Source organism: Poecilia mexicana, unplaced genomic scaffold, assembly GCF_051168715.1.
Source record: "Poecilia mexicana isolate PSO_F unplaced genomic scaffold, ASM5116871v1 scaffold_20, whole genome shotgun sequence".
Classification (NCBI taxonomy): domain Eukaryota; kingdom Metazoa; phylum Chordata; class Actinopteri; order Cyprinodontiformes; family Poeciliidae; genus Poecilia; species Poecilia mexicana.
In genome coordinates this window covers 12,079,221-12,100,130 of record NW_028263389.1, presented here as the reverse complement: position 1 = coordinate 12,100,130, position 20,910 = coordinate 12,079,221, and the positions used below count along the sequence as shown (strand labels likewise).

The 20,910-nt window shown below is 40.7% G+C and overlaps 1 protein-coding gene across 1 annotated transcript; it reads right to left on the bottom strand.

Moving 5' to 3' along the window:
• Positions 1 to 358: 358 nt before the first annotated feature.
• Positions 359 to 20,694, bottom strand: pan3 (poly(A) specific ribonuclease subunit PAN3). Its single transcript, XM_014967177.2, has 18 exons — positions 19,734 to 20,694; positions 18,742 to 18,863; positions 14,680 to 14,752; positions 13,889 to 13,959; positions 13,638 to 13,779; positions 13,271 to 13,488; positions 12,847 to 12,951; positions 12,682 to 12,739; positions 11,675 to 11,836; positions 11,293 to 11,409; positions 10,961 to 11,062; positions 8,478 to 8,643; positions 8,139 to 8,226; positions 7,880 to 8,019; positions 6,580 to 6,709; positions 3,966 to 4,030; positions 3,729 to 3,867; positions 359 to 2,643 (listed from the first exon to the last, which is right to left on the bottom strand). The coding sequence occupies exons 1-18, from the start codon at positions 20,071 to 20,073 to the stop codon at positions 2,503 to 2,505; spliced, it is 2,379 nt and encodes a 792-aa protein (XP_014822663.1). The 5' UTR covers positions 20,074 to 20,694; the 3' UTR covers positions 359 to 2,502.
• Between the last annotated feature and the right edge of the window lie 216 nt (positions 20,695 to 20,910).

The window sequence follows — 20,910 nt, the reverse complement described above, 5'->3', positions numbered from 1 at the left end:
TATTCCCTACACCTGGTTCATCCTATAAAAACAGCATTTTACATCATCACACACTGCGTTTATTCACATTAAATCCCATGACAACCACACACTCAGTGAGCGCTTTTGAAAAATCTGAAAAGTGTGGTGTGCCTTTCCATTCGCCTCCCTTAAATCCGATTAGCAGAGCTGAAATCCATTACAGCCAATTTCCTCTAGAAGGCAGCTAGTTAGTAAATAAATCCACCTTTAACTACTTTAACCTCAGTATTAATCCAGGTGTTCTGTGAAGGTTTAAACATGGTGCTTGTAACAACAAAATGTCTAAAAGGAACCAGCAGAAAAATAAAAAACAAACAGAAGAGCTCTCCGATCAGTATCAGTTTTGGTATTCTTTATTAAAATACTGCTGTACACACAAATATTGCAAAAAATTTGAGACAAGAACACAAGAGGGGCATAAAACATACTAAGATGGTGACTGTAGGTGTGTTGCTGTGAGGGGAACTGAGGGGGGAGGAGGGGGTTGACCCTAAAGGTAAATGGAGTGTGGTATAATGTGGAGTACAGTGATTAAACACTGACATCACGTTGGCTGAGTCCAAAGGTATTCGGGTGTATTTGTAAGCGTGTGTGAGGGATTTCTAAAGCACCACATTCACCAAATTTGTTTTATTCTTTTTCCGTTCATTGATTTCACTAAAAGAGAGGAAGTAGTTCATGATCCAACACAGCTCCCTGCGCATCTGTTGCCCCGCAAGAACAGATCATTTCATATTTTCCTTAATATTTAGAGAAAATGACAACAATAGATGATTTGGTAGCGTAATTCGTGTTCGTTGTCTATCGTGTAATAAGACAACGGTGTAAAAAATAAAAAAATCAAATCATTGGTCTTAAATGAGACTGGATTAAGCTTCAATAGCGTTTTTTTTTTGTTTTTTTTACCTCCCAATTAAAGTAAAAATGAAAACAGATCTGCGCTTCGGGGCAACATGAACCGCCTGACGGCATGATCCCGACAATCGACAAAACTTTTAACAACCTAAAACCTCCATCTGAAGACGTCCCGCCCAATGACAGCCAAAGACATTCAATCATCGGGGCTGGGAGTGAGGGAGGGAGGGAGGGGGCTCCGGCCGCTTGTCATCCTGAGAGAAAATCCGAGTGCGAAAGCAGAATCTCCAGCCTGTTCGTATCTCATGATCCTAAAAAAAAGTCAAATAAAACTAAAAGTCGGTGTTCCCCCCCGCACACCCCCGTCCTCCTTCGCCTCCTTTCACCTAAAAACCCCCAGCTGGAATTGGTCCACAGAGTATTAAAGAGCAACAGTGAGGCGAAACCTGATTGGCCTCCTCTTGCACAACAGCTGAGCAGAGAGAAAAAAGCAGATGGTTAAAAAGTCATCAATTTTCTTCCAAAACTTAGACACCCCACCCCACCCAACCCCCAACTCACATCCAGAGCCGAGGGCCGAGTGAAGTTTGGGATTATAGCGCAAAAAAATAAGGAAGATAAAGACAGAGATCGGGGACACTGGGGGGTGAGGAGACCAAAGGAGGGGCGACAAAAATAAGGACATTCCACAAAGAGGCAGCTGTGGCTCGCTGACCTGAAACAGCCACAGCAGAGTCCGATAGCCACAAGGTGGCTGCTGCATATGTAACATTTGAGCCTCAGGAGAAGACACGTCTTCCTCAGATCCTGGTCCCGAGCCCACCTACGTCCGCCCGCCCTCCCGCCCACCCACCCGATGAGCCTCACGTTCTGCTGTAGAAAAACATCTGAAATCCATTCTACCGCCCCCCGACCCCCAGTTTCGCGACCCTTCCCAGCTTCCCAAGTGGTTAGTTCTTTCAAACAGGGAACCGGCAGTCGAGGCTGAGCTGGGCTGGCCCGTCGCAGCGGAAGCCTCGAGTGGCGCGTCCCGTCTCTGAGTGCGTCAGAATGAAGGGTTGTGGTCTCCAACCGGCAGAGAGGGATGTTTCCGTGTCCGTGTGTGTGTGTGTCCGTGTGTGTGTGTGTGTGTGTGTGTGACCTTTAGCTCTCTGTGCACCCAGGAGGCCACTCACGATTTCATAAAAATAACAAAAATTAAAATCTTAGTGCATCCTCCTCCACAAGAAAAAACAAAAAACGACAAAAAAAAAACAAAAAAAAAACGAAAAAACATCCCCAGCTGTAGAAATAAACAATAAAAGCAGGAAAAAAATGTTTCTCGTTTTGTTCCCCAAATTTTTCGTTAAAAAATGTCATTCATCACAGCTTCCATGTTAGTCTTATTTTCCTCTTTTTTTTTTGTTTGTTTTTTTTTTTTGTTTTGTTTTTTTTTTTCTTCAATTTTCAGCCACAAAAAAAATATATATATGCTTTACAAAAGTGGTTCCTGGTGGACAGGAATCAGTGTATGTGACTGAGGTTCACGAAGCCCCGCCTCGCTGCCTCCGCTGTGCTGATGTCTGAGAGCCTGGTCCTCCGCTGTAGTGCAATGGTGCGCTGCAGGTCTGGGCCCGACAGGGGGCGCTACAGAGAGCCAGCGGCTGCGGCCTGCAGCTCCTGGAAGGTGCTGTCGAAGCAGCGCTTCAGGTCCGAATAGGTAACCACCAGGACGCTCTTCTCATCCCGGGACACCAAGCTGATCTTCTCAGGAACACCCGCGTCCAGCTGGACACACACACACACACACACACACACACACACACACACACACACACACACACACACACACACACACACACACACAGGCTAAGTAGCAGCAACCATGACAGGAGCGAACACGTGATCTGTGCTCAAGGACTGAAAATGGAGAATGTTTGGTGAGAACACATGAGTGCTTCTATGTTCAGACAAACATTGAGCTGGAAGTGTGATTTTGTCAAGTACTTTAAGTATAGGTGTAAACAGATATGGTTAAAAAAGAGGAACAATCTCCTTCTTACATTTCAGAATTTAGAAGTAGCCATCCATGAGCATTACTGAACAAGCCAAGCTTAAACACTTGTTCGCTATGTAGGACCAAAGAAGTAAAACGGCGAGCTTTGTGATTTTTGTCAAAGAAAATCAAGTAAAAATAGTGTAGACTAAAAAAGTCTTCTTTTTTTTTCCAGTCTTCTGCTCCTGCTTGTTGGCTTTAATTGCGTTTCTTATTTAATGGAAACACGGCAATTGTGAAATTGCATTTTTTTTTTTTTCCGACATTTGCAGAATTTTTTTTTTTCCCCTTTCTTGAATCCATGTTTTGGGTTTAGCATCAGTATCATCTGAGCATTGAAACCTCAAACTTTGCACAAAGCCAATTTGGTAAAGCTAAGTGTCAAAATGTCATAAATATACATTTATTTCTAGACACTATCCAGACAATTTATCGCACCATCTAAAAAAAAATAAAAAATCAGAAGCGTCTCGTTCGATTGTCACTATTGAGAAAAAAGAACTTAAAGCTTATTTTGTTTTATTTTGGAGCGATAACTACTATTTCCCTCATTATTTCAAGATCAAAGGACTTTGGACAAAAAAAAAACATTCTACAAGTTTAATATTAATTTAATCTGAATTCATGTGACTGAATTGAAATCTGACTCGATTTTATTTAGATTTTTAAAATAGAAATATCGACATCAGGAACTTATTTGACCTCAGATCTCAGTATCTTAAAGTGTTTTAGTAACCGCACTTTGCCGCCGTTGAATTAAAAACACAAACGACGACGTATACAGCTGCTGAATTGCAAAGGAGAAGTTTTCACTGACTTTGTTGAGGCAGGAGACAATATGGCTGAGGTCAATCCACGGCGTCCCCGCCTCCGTCACCTGGTGGAACAGGTGATCCCGGAAAAGCTTCAGCAGGTAGCGGTCGCCGGTCTCCGACCACGCCGGGTCCTTCTGAAACCTGATCACACAGCACAAGATTTACGGAGCAGAAAAAACAACAACAAAAAAACACCAAGAGGTTCAACCTCATTCAGAAAAAGAGGTCATGGTCCTTACTCTGGCCGCTCGTTGATGGTTCCCAGTTTGGCAAGCAGGCGGAAAAGGCGACCATTTTGCACCTCCTGGAAACCAAAACCAGACGTCCTGTATTAGTCGACAGCTTCGCTCACAATTATTGAATGTCAAGTTTGAACATAAACGAAATCTTTGAAAATGATTAAACAAAAAGGACATTAATAAAAATGGAGAAGTCAAGTGAACTAATTAGATTGCCTTCTGGTTTAATAAATATGAATGTATGCCACTAAAAACAGGAACTACTCCACATTTATAAGTAAAATATACTTTTACTTTGCGGTTGCACAGTGAGCAATGCTGGAGCGCCAAGTGAGGAACAACCGCACAAAGAGAGAACAACGTATGAATAAATATTTGTGGTCTTCATGAAGAAAGCACGTGAAGGCCCTTAAAAAAAACTGAAATCGTCTGACTTTCTGTCCAAACAAGGTGTAAAGCCCCTGTTTCTAGCAGCTCCCACAAGATACTTCCTTTTTACTAAAAACGGAGCAGAAGTCACCGCAACATACTTCATCATCCATGCAGCCTCATCTCAAAACCAAGACAACAGTGACAGAGTAGTTTTGATGCAGGTTAATTATGCAGAATGAAAACCGGGTTTCTTTTCCCCCTAATGCTCAGCTTGAGTTTCCATCGGTGCAGATCCGGGCCTTCATAAGCCGTTTCAAAATCGAAGGTTAACGCTGAGAATGCCGTTTGCTAAAGATGCAAACAAGATGTTGACACCACCATGTTTCATCACGAGGATGATGTGGATGTAGGGTGAGAAGCACTTATGTGTTTATGTGTAGGTCAAAAGGTCAAATTTCCTCTGGTTCTTTTTCACTTTACAATTACATCCTACTTTGTGGTGGTGTATCACATTAAATTTGTTTTGTTGTTGCTAAAGTCATAAAGAGCTAAAATATTTAGTGGTTACGAGTAGTTTTGCAAAGCACGGGTGCAATAAATTATTACTATTGTCAAGAATAAGTTGCCTGAAAACTTCACGGCATAATTTGCCGGCGTATTGCAATTAACAGATGTGAAACTAAAAAGAATGCAGGAAAATACAGATATTGGATCAATAGTACAAATTAGCCAATCAGAACTGAGAATTATGCAAACTTTCGTGTTGCTTGGTGTTTAAAAGTTTCTCAAAAACAACTAGCCTTAAAAACTGCTACAAACCACAGCTTCAAGAGTGACACAACAGCAGTGTTGCGATGGCCCACAAAACACAATTTGTAAAGGAGCAGAAGTAAAGAGAGGCATGTGAACCCCAGTGAGTTGTTGGTATTGATGCATGCAAGCAGTCTACAACTTCCAACAATATAGAGGAAACCACATGTTCATTTTTCACGCTATAGCTCCTGAATGTTTTGAGTCCTTCTTAATTATGTTAGAGCAGTTTTAAACCAAATTTATCACCCCTGAAAACTCAGTAGAAAGAAACCTATTTGTGCTAAAAAAATATTTGCTGCCATGATTAAAAACGTATTTTCCCATCCAAGACACAAGTGGCACATGAAGAGGTTTTTCAAAAGGAGCTATGGCTTTCATCTATTTGAACCGTTTGGAGCGCTGAGCGCCTCCAACGCTCTCCACATGGACACTGAATGTAATCCAGACACGCCTGACGCTCAAAACGCGTTTGGTGTGAACGCACCAAAAGCGCACACACGTCGGACTTGAAGCATCAGACGTGTTTTTGACACGCGTTTGGTGTGAACGGGCCACAAGTGCCCTTCTGTCAGAAACCGCCCAAATTTTCCCCTCAGCTGAACTGAGCAGTAAACCTGTGGGAGCTGCATGAGCAAAAGCCTCAACTTTAATGCTAATTTGCTCAAATTTCCATTTCCATATTTAAAAACGTGGATGGTTTCCCTTCAAACGATGGTTTTGCTCTTTTTTCATTGGACTGAATCGATTAATCACTAAAGCTTAAAGCGCCACAGCAAATTAAAATCCCGCTGTGATGTAAATGCGGAATTGCTAATAAATTAGGAAATGACTTATCTCCTTCTCTATGAAAGAGCTGCATTCATCAAAACAATACACTTCTGATGTTGTCAACACCAAAGACCTTTGTTAACAAAAGCCCTCCCAAGGCAAATAAACAGTACACCTAGTTTTATAGGAGGAGACATTGAGCTAACAAAGTTGAGCCGATAAACAGGAAACCCTCCCCACATTTATAGAAACCAGCAGATTACAAGCAGGTTTTGGCAGTAGCAGCCGCAACAGATTACACACGTAAAGAGGGGTGCTTAAATGTGCAAAACTCTACGCATCTGTTCAACAACATGGTTAAAGCAAAGCCAGAACCCAAAATGCACCAATGTAGGTTAGAGTACACAAAGAAGCTGGGTGGACGCATTAAGCCAGAGTCCAGGAAAGGAAGAGGAACTTGAGGCATGAAGGGGGAGAAACATGCAAAAGCTTCGGGGCAGTTATTTCACACATTCACGCTAACATGAGGAAACTAACTTTTAGCAAAGACGTCAAAACCTTTTAATAAACTGTACAACATCCTGTATTCACAAGCTTCCCTCTTTGCTTAAGCTCTGTCCTTGCACGACGAGCATCATCCATTCACCAAGTTTCACGTTACCTTGGCAAGGTCCTCCTCGATGACGTCATTTCGCATCTGCGATGCATCGAGTTGCGTGTAGAATCGTGCCCCAATCATGGGCATGATGTCATTGACGCTGCGCAGCCGAGACTGATCGGTCAGCAGATACCTGCGTTTATAGGACAGCAGGTAATAGCAAACATTATTTTTACACATTTGTGTGGTGAGTCGTTACTCAGTTACAAAGACATCTCAAGCAAAACATGGCAAAATGAAAGTTAGGAGGTTTTTCGCTGTAATGGTCCGGTACCGGCGTAAACAGGGTTTTTATGATTTGTTTTAATATCCCAGCAGAACATGGAGGAAATCAACATTGACCTCAATGCACTTTGTAATTAGGAAAAATTGATGTGAACATATTGTTCTCCTCTTCAAAATGCAGAAGAACAGAATGTGACACTTGGGTTTCCTCAACTTCCACGGCGTTGCGCATTACGCCTGTAAATTTCTAGTGGAGTCTTTCTACAATAGCCGCTTCATATTGTGATTTTATTCAGATTCAGTTGCTACAGTTTTAAGTAAGCCATCCTTTACCTGCTTTGTTTTATCCTTAAAGTTATTGTTTGAGGAAAAAGACGAGGCATTTCTTTTTCAAAACTGGGTGAATTGTAAAGGTTATTTTCTGAAAAGTGTGGTGGGCATTTGCTTTAGCAGCAGCTCAAAGAGTTTTGGGTTATGCCTCCACTAGACGTTCACCTCTACAGGCTGAACCTGTGGCTTATTCTTTTTTGCAAAATGGCCCAACCCGATGAGGATAGTATGAAAAGCATTACATCCGTTTCTGTTTTGCAACAGATTCTCAGTTATAGTGAAGTCAGGACTTTGACTGAGCCGTTAAAAGTTTTCTTTAGTAGCTCAAGGCCTGTTTCTAGGGTGCTTTTCTTGTTAGAAAGTGATTCCCCAGCCAAACTCCAATTTTTTTTTAGTTTCTAGCATAGAAGCTAAAAAAGAAGATTATGTAGAAGACTATATATGATTAAAGAGTTTTACTTTTCTTTAGATTCAATGGTCAATAGAAGACCATAGTTTATTTATGAAGGTATGACAAAGGCCTCCGTTTGCTGAGCCTTTTTAGATGAGAGGCTTTCTGCTTTCACTCATAGGTTCTTCTGTGAACCTAAACATGACAACTGTACAAAAACACTGCTTCTTGGAAATATTTTTTTTGTTTATTCCAACTGATTTCTAAGCTTTTAATTTTTCCTGCAGTGGTAATTGTTTGGAAGCGTCTCTAAAAGTGGTTTCTTGTGACCTGCAGTCTTCATGCACACCCTCTTACAGAATAAGGTTCTTGAGGTCTGAAGAGTAGTTTATAGAAACCAGCTCCATGGCCTTCTGCAGGTTCTCCCTCTGGATTCCAGCCAGCGAATTACAGGCCAAAGCCAGCACCACCTTGCCCAGGGAAACTAGATCTGCTTGCTGCGTGGCAAAGACACACAGATACATCAATGTTGATACAGCGTGACACTTAAGATTCTTCAACACAAAACCTGGATGTTGTCTATATCGCGGGGTAAACCCGGTTGTTGCATAAGTACCTGGTACTGCGGCATCAGGGCAAGATGATTGGTCTGACTGTTGTCAAACGTTAAGACATCAAACACCCCAACGCAGTTCACCCGTAACCTTCAGATAAGAGACCTTCATTAGTTTGCCTGCGTGTCTTGTGTCGAGTGATTGACACGACTCGGTGGTAAAAAAAGAAAAAAAAAAGGAAGTCAAAAGTAAGCATCTCTGTTAAGCATATTACTTTACAGGAACCCTGACTTTAAATAACATAACTGATGCGGCTGGGTTAAAAGCCATCTAAGGTGAGCAGAACCGGGCTTTAATAATAACACAAGCGGACGTTTGATGTGGACTAAAAGTGTCTCTACCTGGTTTTACCAGTGATGAGTATTTTGCTGGGGTCCATGACCCGACAGGCAAGGCCGGCCGTGTGGATGGTCCGCAAGGCCGAGCTTAGCTGGACGATGTAGGCCCAGATCAGCGACTCCGGCAGAAGGCCTGCATGCTGCCGCGGCGGCGGAGGTTCGTGTTGCCCTGCGCAAGTTTAAAAAGAAGGAAAAAAAAAAAACCAAAACTGCTTTATCACACAGAAACAGACATTTCTGATGAACTAAACCTCAAACTGTCAGCTTCCTCTGTAATCCTCAGCAGATCTGTCTGGCAGATGTAATATCAGCGGTGTTAGAAAAACACAGAGAAACATTTAGATCAGTTCAATTGAAATTTAGGGGTTGAAATTGACCTAAACGATTACTTGCAAGCAGCTACCAGCTTCGCCGAGTGTGAACAAAGGTAGACATATTTAACAGAAGATTATGATTTATTTAACTTTATTTTATTTCCCATCAGTGGAAAGTTTTTCCTTTCAAATCTAGCCAGCAGCTGTGCGCAAAGGCAGCAGCTGAGAAAGCGAAAAGGTGTGAGCTGTAAGAAATATCACGGTGTGATGCATAAGGCTGAAAAGGAGTTGGGCAGTTTTACACTTCATGCTGGGAGTTATTTTTTAACATTTTCTCCTCGTGTTTGTTCCCTACAGAGCGCGTAGAGGTTTCTTATCAGTTTCTGCTGCGGACTAGAGCTACGTGAGCGTGGTTTTGCTTCCTCCCTTCAGTCATTCCTGTAGGCAGTCTGATCAGCAGCGCCTGCCCGGGATCACTTTCAGCCACAGTTTCCTCCAGATCCACAAGTCTTCTTTAAAAGAAACTTGGCAGCCAACTGTCAAACTGGAACTACAAACAGCTCCCTCAAAGAGATCGTTTGGGTTTTATGGCGCAAAGCTCGCTGGCAATATTATCAGTACCAGTTCCCGTACCTGTGGTGGAGAGAAGCGCTAGCTGCAACGAGTTACTAGAAATGTGAAGAAATACCTCAGAGCGGTGGATGGCTAATGCCTACTTAGACCGTGACATTTTTGATGATTTTCTCAAAAATTAAGTTGATGTTACGATCTTCAATTATATATTTACTGAGGTTTTTTGTTTGTTTGTTTTTGGGTACACCTCAAACACAGAAATGTGCCATTTCACATGGTCAATAAATAAAAGCGATATGCAACCAAATATATGAGAAACAAAGCTAAAATTTTCTTTTGTATGTTAGATTATTACACTAATTTATTATAACTATGATGAAGCCTTCGCTAATCTTTCTGTCATGACAGATTTTTGATAAACTGTGGACATCGAGAGAAGTGGAAATGTTCCGAGAGACCAAAATTATCATTACAATGTGCATCTATGGCACTAGAAAATCATCAAATGATCACTAGAACGTAACCCATCTAATCAGTTCCTTGCCACTGTGCTTTGCACACATTAATATAGCAATGATGTGTACAGTTTGAGATGTGTTGCGTCTCTAATGATTTAAATATTAGGACCAGAAGAGATGTCACACTGTGTGCAACAGAAATCAGTGTTGCCAAGTTGTGCAGAGAAAATAGGCCTTAATTAATATTACAAAGCATCCTAAATTAGCATAAGACCACAGTTCCTGTTTATTGCCTTTACAGTAAGCATACCTTCACTTTACCAACCGCCACTTCCGAGTCAAGACAAACTTAATTAGATCTTTAAAAGCATGCAACAGAATTACTTTGATGCAATACCCTCAGCTTCCTGAAATCTTCTGACATCTCAAGAGCATGAACGTAAATGTCAACATGCCGTCATAGAATCGCGTCTTTCTGGAGCGACTTGGATAACTCCTGCCACTTCCAACTTTAATTTTAAACACCTCACCAGGTCTGTGAACAGCCAACCTGTCCATCATTCAGTAACAACAGCCACACCGAACAGCATTGCTGTCTTGCATCTTTACTGTCAGCTGCATCAAGCTGCCTTGCCCAAATCGTTTCAGAGAAAATGGTGGCAGTGGATAATGCAGTCAGGCGCCTCAATCGACCTGATTTAGCAGAGCTGCACGGCCGTTTTTAAGCTGACAAAACACCTTCAAAGTTAACCATTTGTTTTTTGTGGGGGTTTTTTTGGTAAAAATCTTAACTTATTATGCTGTTTACCTTCCCCTCCTGAGAATGTATTTACCTTTTCACAATCTGAATGAGGTCTATGATATCTGTCCACCAGAGATTAAAAACGTCACATCTAAACTGTCCCTTTAAGACTCAAATAAAACATTACATACATGTTTGATATGAGCTGGTCTCGATGCAACACCAAGAAAAAAACACACATCTAAATAGATGCATAGCAATTACCTCATTATCAAACAAGTCAACAAAAACTGAATGTGTGAAACAGAGCGATGATGTGTGGTGCCTGAGGTGAAGCTGATTCTATTTCAGAGCAAAGAGAAAAAAATTATATGAAAAAAAAAAAACACAACAACTCACCCCACTTCCTCTTTGTGAAGTATGAGTCTGCCGCTGGGTCATTAAAATGCCTGCTGAACATCGTTTCTGCACCTGCATGGAAGTCGTATGAGAAGACCAACGCTGGGGAGACAAAAAGAAAGGAGGGGAGCACAAAAGTGAGAAGCCAATAATAACAACACAACTAGATAAATAAGGTTCTTCAGCTGACCTGAAAACACATAAGCGCTGAATTTTACAACAGAGCTCCACATTTATGACCACAATCAACATCAGCCTGAAACACGTTTATAAAAAAGGTAAACAGACAGACACAAGACGTGCACTGCAAACTAATAACAGCACACACTCACAGTGGTCTCCAAAGGCCTTTGTGGTGAAGACCTCTCGAAGTGTCACCGTGTTCGAGTGCTGAATCTTCTTCCACATGTCTACCAGCATCATACACTTTGTATTAACAAGGCGGAAACCTGGTCGGTTGAAAAACAAGAAGAAAAAAAAACAAGACATTTAACATGTGTGAACAAATGTGTGACAGCACACCTACATGAAGAGAGTTTGTTGTTGTAAAGAAAGAGAAGAAACTCCAGCAGTTTATGGGTCATGCTTAGTATGTTGGGGGCACTTTATGAAAAGATTGTCATGAGTTACTCATATTTAAAAAAACAACAAAAAAAAAAAGATAAAGATTCTGTCAGTGGTTCACGTTCTGTGTAAAGTTTACACATTTATTACCGTGTATCCTCCTCAGGCAGTATGGCAGGTCATCCTTGCTGTTGACCGCCTTGTAGCAGGAGGTGATGTAGCTGAAGTTGCTGGTTTTCTGCATGCGGTTCGGCGGGGGGAGAGGCTCGAGGGGAAACAGGCTGTGGTAGCTGTCCACTTCAGACGGTACGTCTAAAGGAAGCAGTTACCAAAAGAATTCAGGACACTGATTACGCACATACAGACACACAGCAATGCTAAAAAAAACACACGTCACGTTTTGTCACATTAAAATCAGACTTCAATGTATTTCATCCAGATTCATCCGTCGTCGTCCTATCTTTCTATCACCCAACATTTTCGTTTAGGTGGATGGCCACGTATCGTTACGTTTTCAAGATTCATTTCATGTTTTTTAAAGACGACTTAAAAGAGTTCTTTGAGAAGTCTGAAGCTTAGTTAATGTTTTATACCCTGGCCATGTTATAAACATCCCCTGAATTATACTTCATCTCCATGCTGTGTTCCTTGGTCCTCATGATGTTGCTTGCTCACAAACGTAATCTGTTTCCTGCCTTTGGAGCGGTCTACAGCCCACTTGGCGGTACATCATCGTTCATTTCAACTGAACCAAGACCTAGGTTTTTAGGTAGACCAGAGTTTGTCACTTGGTCTACATCAGACATCAAAATGTTTGATTAAAGTGGATTAAACCAGGTTGGTGTGAATGCACCCTAAGTCCATGCCATACTCCTCAGATTTTTACCAGGAATCATTTCAGAAATCTATAAATGTTCCTTATCCTTTCAATTTGGATATACATTTCTTGGTGTGGCTCTATCTCATAAAGTTCAAAAAGAAAAATACATCAAGATTTGTGGTCGAAGCTTTTTAAGGTGCAGCAATTAGAAATAAAATATTGAAGAACAATCATATTTTAATCCTTCGAATCGTCAATTGCATATTTCATAATAGGGAGGGAAAAAAAAACTGGGATTCATCATGTTTTAGCAACCACCAGCGACGAGACAGTCTACCTGGGTTCTCTGAGTGGTCGATTTGGGCCATGGTTATCAGGTGCCTGTGAATCAGCTCCTGATTGTTGAAACAAAACGGGGATTTTCACCAAAGATCTCCAACACAAAACAGAAGACAGATGCTGCTCAGTGAAACTGCGAGGAGGACAACTTGGCAATCGATACCTGTCGGAGCTCATCAGCCATGAAGAAGGACGGGGCATTGGCTTTCGGCTGCATGTAAGCCACATGAGGGGCGGTGGGGGGGTAGATGTGGAAGGTAGGAAACACCTGCAAGAAACCAGACATACCAGCTTTCCATTTATCAAGAAATGAAAACCGTGCAGATGATGATACGAACTTTGTTGGGGGGTTTTTTCCCCCCAATATGGACTTCTAAGACGATGTGAAAGAAGGAGGAAACAAAACTTTGTCTGCATTAGGTGTCAAACTGTAAGCTTATTAAAGAAAGAACGCGTTAAAACCTAGTAGACCATAACAAAATGAAACAAAGTGTCAGAAAAAGAGAGTTTGGGACTTTTAATGTGTGATGTTGCGTCTTTGAGATCGCTTAAAACTTGTATTTCAGGGTGCGTTGTGCTTTTCGTACCATCCCTGCCATTGGCACTGGGGTGTTATCTGTGTAGAAGTACGTTGTCCCGCCTACGGTCTCTTTCTGGATGATGTGGGCTCCCTGGTCGGCCGCAGTGGTGGGCACCATGTAGTTGGCGGGGTTCGGGGTGTGACTCCGTCGACGAGGGGCAGGTGAAGTGTGAGGTGTGATCTTTGGGGAGTGGAGAGGAGATGACCCAGCAGACAAAGACATACCTAAAAAAATATATATATATATGACGCTTACAAAATACTTGCCAAAACAGGTAGAATAGTCACAGTTTAAGGAAGTTAACATGCAGGTCAAATGATAAAATCACACATAAGCACATCCTACGTGGTATTTAACAGAAATATACCCTCACCTGGCGCCAAAGCAGCTGTGGAGCCACCGAGGCCAGGATGAGCAAACAGCGGAGAAGGGAAGGGCTGAACCGCAGACTGCGTCATGGCAGCCATTCGCGGAGCGCCCTTAGGGATGAACTCACTCGCAGTGGGGTTAGGAGCCTATTGGCATGAGTCAAATATAGAAGAATTACGTGAACAAAAATAGAGACGATGTGAGGCTCAGGCTCCAAGAGCCGCTTCATGTAAACGCACAGCTTCGTTTTCTCACCTTTCTCCTCTGGGAAATGCTAAGAGCACCAAAATCACTGAACAGTGACGAAGTCGAGGAGTTTACCGGATCTGTCGGGGATCGAGAATTACAAGCTGAGCTTTCAGTCATCTCAAGACAAATGTTAGCTAGTCTGTTCAGGGAGCCTGTACGTTTTAGACCAGCTCTCATGGCCAAAGGCACAGACATCCAAGATACCTATAAAGGCTCATTACTGGCAATTTGCAGTCAGGAACTGAACAAAATAAAGACACAACGCTAAACTGTTAAACTGCAAGCTGGATATAGAAGATGAAGCAAAAGATTACGCCATTATGACTGTTATCAGTTATTGAGAGAAATGTATTTTCATTGCATTTTGAAGGCATAATGCGAGCACTTGCTGGTTTGTTCAGATGAATCTTCCATGATCGCATTAACTCAAACCACCAAGTTTTTTCACTTGTTTTCTTGTGATAACAGTTTCGTTATCTCTACATCTTGAAAAAACTTCATGTTGAGCTATCTTGACAGGATAGCCAAATATGTCCTTTATATTCAGATACAAAAAAATCTCAAGTTTTCCCCCGAAGACAATGTGCTCTGGAGCTCATTTTGATATGACAAAAGCATCAAGACCTCAGACTTGTTTTGTCATGTTCATCTTTTTGTTATCTCCTTAAAACTCTTACACACAATTGGTCGAAAAGTATAAATTCATAAAGTCACGAATGTTTCTCCATACCTAAAGATGACAAAAGCAAATTCCACACATTTCCATACGTTGCAGGAACTTTGTGAGGGGGCCTTACCATGAGTGCTGTGGCTGAAATTCTTGGCACCATCATTGAGAAGACTGGGAGAGCTGCTGCTGGTAGTCATTCGCTAAACACAAAAACAATTATCACAACAAGAAAAAGTATTTATATCATCGTGCATGGTGAGTCCTAAATACTATCCGGTTTCAATTACTGTCCAAAACTCACCTAAAAGCGATGCAAACCATTTATTTGTAACTCTGTGTAATGCAATATTTCTGCTGTAACGTGCAAATGTAACAAACTTTTTTAGGATAGAGGTAATTATTTCAAATATCTGAGTCTCATATTATAGCAACCATCTATAGTTAAGATATTGTATTACACTGTCATGTAAAAAAAATCTGAACATATACTTCCATACTTTTCTAAGGTTAAACAAAAACATCAGGTGTTTCCAACAAAGCCTTAAAATTAAGTAAATGAAACATAAAACCTTTCTTTTAATGACATAACGGCTATTGAATTGAATTTGTATAAAAGTGAAAGATGTTTTTCTTTACATGCACAAATATATATTTTTTGTACATTTTTTAGATTGTTCTATTCAGCCAGACGTTTTTTTTTTGTTTTTTTTTTAACGTGCTGCTTTTACGTTTCACTTTTAAAAACATTTCTATTCTAAAATCAGGAGCTGACAAGAACATTAAAAGGTTAGAAGATATATCTGTGAAACTGTTGAAGAATTTTGACCCAATTCTCATAACTTCATTGTTTTGATATTAAATATCACCAAGGGATGTCATTTGGAAAGTCTTGTGGTCTAGTGAGACTTTTTTTTAAAGAGGGAAGTGACGTTTTTCCTTGGCAACCATTTTTAAAAACAAACAATATTTTTCCTTTTTTTTTCCTATTAGTACTTTCTTGATTTTTTTTTTTTTTTTTTTTAGATTCAACATACCTGCTGAGTGCAATGCGAGATGCAGATGTTGTGTTTTGTTTATAGCAACCTCTCTTACTAGTATCTGACTTCAACCAGATGCCTAGAAAGATTTTTGCAGTTTTCCTCAAAGAAAAATTATTAACTTGAACTGACCTGGGAAAAAAATTATATGTCTTTCTAGATTTAGAGAGTGCATCAATTATTTGCTTAAGGAACCTCCCTGATCTCTTTTAGTTAAGACACACCTGAAGGCAGCTAAGTGTAACATAATTACCATGGGAATCATAAGGGCGCGTCTGCTTTTAGGAAACTTTTGTTGAGCCTTAGTTCAATAATCATGAGATCATCTGTTATATTTTGCCTTTCAAAAGCATAATACCCATAAAAAAACAAATTTACACTTACTCATTTCATGATCTCAGCCTTCATATTTGGTTGGGATATTTTGTGATGGATCATCACAAATTGTGACGCAGGAGGAAAATTACAATTACTTTATTTTTTTAATTGAAGCTGAAAAGTGTGGATGTTCTGGTTTGGGCAACTTGACTGTGAGAGCATAGCTTCTGATCCCAAAGGAAAAAAAAACATCTTCAAGGTAAACTTGCTTAAACTAGTTGACGGTTAGACTCAAGATTTGCACGACGTCCTGATTTGTTGAGTATATTGAAAATATAAATAAATAGATGTCCAGGCACTTCACGTGCTATTGATCTTACAATTCTCATCTCCACCAAGATAATAACTTCCCAATATTGGAAACCTAAACGACTCCAATGTCGATAAAATAAAGTCAGATTTGACAGGATAGAACATCGTCAATCGTTAATGTGCCAATTAACGAGTTCAAAGGTTAGAGGTAGTCAAACCATAAGTCTTGTATTTGTCTGAAACGATAGCAAGAAGAAATTAAGACTTCTATAGATTCTTGCAAAGTAGACATCATGTGATTAAGAGGGAGCTGTGTCAGCTGTTCTGTAGGTTTGTCATATAAATTCAACTTCATGAATTAGATACATTTCTGAAATACACAGGGCTTAAAAGATCTGAAGGGGAAAATGCACTGTCTATAAAGGATAAATGGGAAACAGAGGGCAATTTCAAAATGGAACTGGAAACATGTGAAAACACAATGAAGCACCAGAGGAAATGTACCCCTTCTGGGTGGAAAATTTGCTGAGATTTTTTAGAAGTCCTCTGCAATGTAAGTTTCTACACAGAAAATTGTTGTGTTCAGGCAAAAGGAAAAAAAAATGCTAATTACATCTAAATGTTTGGTCTTGCCCACTGATCCTCCAGTTCTGGACTGGCAGAAATGAGGGATTAGGGGGGGGAAATAAATTAACTATTTCATTTATATTCAAAACCTTAGATTCCAAACCTTCAACTCTAAACGGTGAGGAGAAAAAGTTTTTTGTTTCATTGGAAGCCTGTAAGACAGCACTTACCAGAAAGTGGCTAACTCCCTCCCTTCAATTGAAGACTGGACTGACGTGATTTATGATTTTTTTTGTGATGAAGAAGCTGTCCGTTTTCAGACAAGAGGTGGAAAAATTCACACTCTTCTGGGAACTTTGGACTCAGTATATAACACCTGTAAGATCAGATTTTTCATAACTAGGCTGTTTTTTGTTTTTTTACTATTAACCAACTTTCTACCTGTGTAAGATGCTACTCTCTGTTCTAGTAGTTGAGTAGTTTTTGTGGTTTTTTTGGTTAAGTTTTAAGAAAACTGTAAAGAGTGCATTCAGCCAAAATGTAATGCCCGCAATTTCCAAATAAACACTGCATATTAAAAAAAAAACCTGAAAAAGGATAGCATGCATGTGCCGTTTTTATGTCTAAATAAAACCCATAGAAACTAATTGCTTTCAGAAGTCACACAAACAATAAATACATTCCACCTGAGTGTAGTTGGATCTCTGAAAACAACTGCTCTGTGAAGGCCTTAGACATTTTTAAAAAGTATTAGCGAACATCACAAAAACCAAGGAACACAGGGATAAAGTTGTGGAATAATATCAAGAACGGTTAGGTGAGAAAACAACAGCTCAAACCATTCAGTCCATCGTCTGAGAACAGGAAAAGTATGGCACACCTACAAAGCTACAACGAACTGCCAAAGACATGGCCGCATTAATCAGAAAAGCAGCCAAGAGCTCACAGTAACTCAGGAGAGCTCAGATGGTCGAGAATCTTCAGACAGAGTAATTAGTTGTACACTCCACAAATCTGCTGTTTATGGCAAAGTGGAAGGTCACTGAACAAGTTGAAACAAAGATAGAAGAAGTTCATTCTGTAGATGGACACAACAACAAGTGGAAGACAATGCTCTGGACAGATAAGAATAAGGAAAACTTTTTTTTTGTCTACATGCAAAATAGCATGTGTTTCGGGAAACCAAAACCATGTAAACACCCTCCCTAATGTAGAAAAATGATGTGGTCATCATGAGGGGATGCTTTTATTTAATGACAGGGAAGCTGGTCAGACTTGATGGGAAGATGGATGGAGATAAAAGCAGGAAAGCATGTTTACTGGAAGAAAACATGTTATAAGCTGCAAATGAGCTGCATCTAGGGCAGAGGTTTACAGTCTTGCAGGAAAACAACCTCAAAGGGGGTGCAAATATCTGCATGCCATTCTTCTCGGTTTTTCTTTTGAATCTGTATATCTTAAAAAAAAATAAAATCCTATATGAGTGTTTACCTTTATTTCACAATTCTGCGTTACTGTGTGTTCATTTAAAAGACCAGAAATTCTATTAAGGTAGCATGTGGTTGTTTTCTGCAAAAGTTGTTTTTTTTTTGTTAAATCCACGGATGAGTTTAACTTTGTATTAATGTCTTTTTTATTATTTTCTTAGTGGGTATTTCTTAATCCAAGTAATCCACAATAATTGGGAAAATTTCTGATCTTAGAATTTATTAAAACACTGACTTACTGGATATGATAATAAGTGTTGTAGTAGAGTCACATTTGGTATCCTCAGCTGACACCGGAGGTGTCTTTAAATGTGTCTTAGTCGCCTCTAGTAGCAGCTCTATAAACTAAATAACCCCAACAAAAAACAACAAGAGCCTTTGGTGTCTTAAATACCTTCAGTTGATTTTTTTTTTAAGATGGATGTGTCAATATGTTGTTTTATTGATATACTGACATATATCTTGTACCTGCATCATTGTATATTTCGACTCTGCAGGGCTTCCAAACCCATTGACGCCAATGAAGCTGCTGCTGAAATAAGAGTTGGTGAGATTGGCGTCGTTAAGGGCTGGTCCCTCCATCCCTGGGACTGTGGATGACAAAACATAAAATAGAGTCAATACTGTCTGAAACCAGATTAATGTAACGTGGTTACTTCTGCGCAGAGGTCCCAACAGTGATTACTATGAAAATGTGTAATTACCCAATTACAGGGCTAATTATAAAGCATGTAAACACTGCAGACTCTTTCGGAGACAGCCACAAGGCGATATGCAGTAGATGTCTAAAAAGTTTTTATCACTGGGGGTTACTGATTTCCGTGTCCTTACGTGTAAGTCGACCTACACAGTAACTACTGCTCTCCGAAACGTTTAAGTAAGTGTTAATTACAGTGTTTACGCCGAGAAAAGTGGCCACCAAAGAGCAAAAACAATGACAGCTAGCACTGCCATGCTAATGATGGCAAACGTAAGACAGAGTTTTATAATCTATAAATGCGCATAACTTTTTTTTTTTTTAAAACTGAATGATAACTAATATCGCAAGTACTAACATTTATTTACACATTGGAACCGAAGCCATAAGTGAAAAAAGTTTGAGAAACAATCAAAGCAGCTAGCTTAGCTGATGCTAACTAGCCCACCCAGCTGTCATACAAAAACAACAGGCCTCACTCTGAGCTCCAGAAGTATATTTTTTCTTAAGCCTGTAATAACGGAGCCAGCGATCAAAGCATGTAAGCAAGTCAGAACTTTTCACAACACAGCCAAATAATACAGAAGCAGCTATGTACATAGCAAAGGGTTTCTATGTGTAAGTTAAATGTCAAGCACGCTGTTGTGAACTAAAAAGGCCCAACTGAATCCTCGGACTAAATTTGAACATACATCCGGAAGGCCCTTTGGAAAAGTCTGGCTCAATCAGCCCACCCTTGTGTTGCTTTGCTTAATCTACTCACTGGTTAGCAGCTGCCCCTCCAAAGCCGTGCCTGTAGGCCCAAGTGCTTCGCTTTTCTTGGACACTCCGGTCCCTCCACCGCCTGGGCAGACCGTCGCCGTACCACCGAGGGAATACCCCGCTGGCGTCCCGCCACCTCCGGCCATGGGCAGCGGGACGGGGCTGCCGCCACCTCCGTGCAGCGACATGCTTCCCATGGAGGGATCCTCGTGCAGGAACTGGCACTCATCTCCGTAAAAGCAGGTTTTGTCTTTCGCGTAGTATCGGCAAAACTTCACCTTGACACTGGGTATCCCGGCACCCCCGAGCGGAGCAGCGGAAGGTGGAAGTCCGCTGTTCATGGCACCGCTGCTGCCGCCGCTGCTGCCGGAAGATACTCAACCATAGAGAAGAAGCGGGGAGCTAGCCTGCTAGCCAGCTACTTTACAAACACTTTCCCCTCAAAGTAACGGATCGAAATCAGTACAGCTCACGGAGAACACCGAGTTCCTCGCATTATGAATATAAAATGCATTTTGTTTTAAGTAAATATGACGGCATACAAGAGGTCCTGTTCGTCGTTGTTGTCGCTATCCATGCAGCTGCCTTCCTTGCAGAGTAGCCTGTTGTTGTTTTCTGCTCGCACTCTGGCTGCTGAGCTACAGAGCAGTGAGTATGGCTCTGCATCCTGGGTACACCAGCGCTCACCTGCTGCTAGCACAACTTGCAGCAGTCATATTCATAACAACTAATGGGATTTACTGTTTTGTTTTTAGTCGGTTTAAAAAAAAAAAGGAAAAAGAAAAGAACAGGAATGAAGAGGGAAAAAAGAAGAAAAACGATGCGTTTTAAACACTTCAATAAAATGTGATGCAGACATGTTTCAGGAAAAAAACAAATATTAAAAGTAACTGGATAGATTATATTACGGTCAGAACCAGCCCAAGGCATACTAAAACTAAGCTTAAGCTTGGCAGCGTTACCAGTCAGTAAATGCAGCAGCTTTGGTTTCCTAAAAGCATCATGAGAGAAACAAAAATGATTCCAAAAACGTCTTCAATCTGTTCAGATGTACAGTTGCTTTTATTCCAAAATTTAGTCCATTTTCTTTTAGTCAGGCTTGAGCTCCAGAGCCAAATCCGGCATTCCAGTTGATTTTTCCTACTAGGAAATGGGACAAATCCAAATGTAGTTCCCAA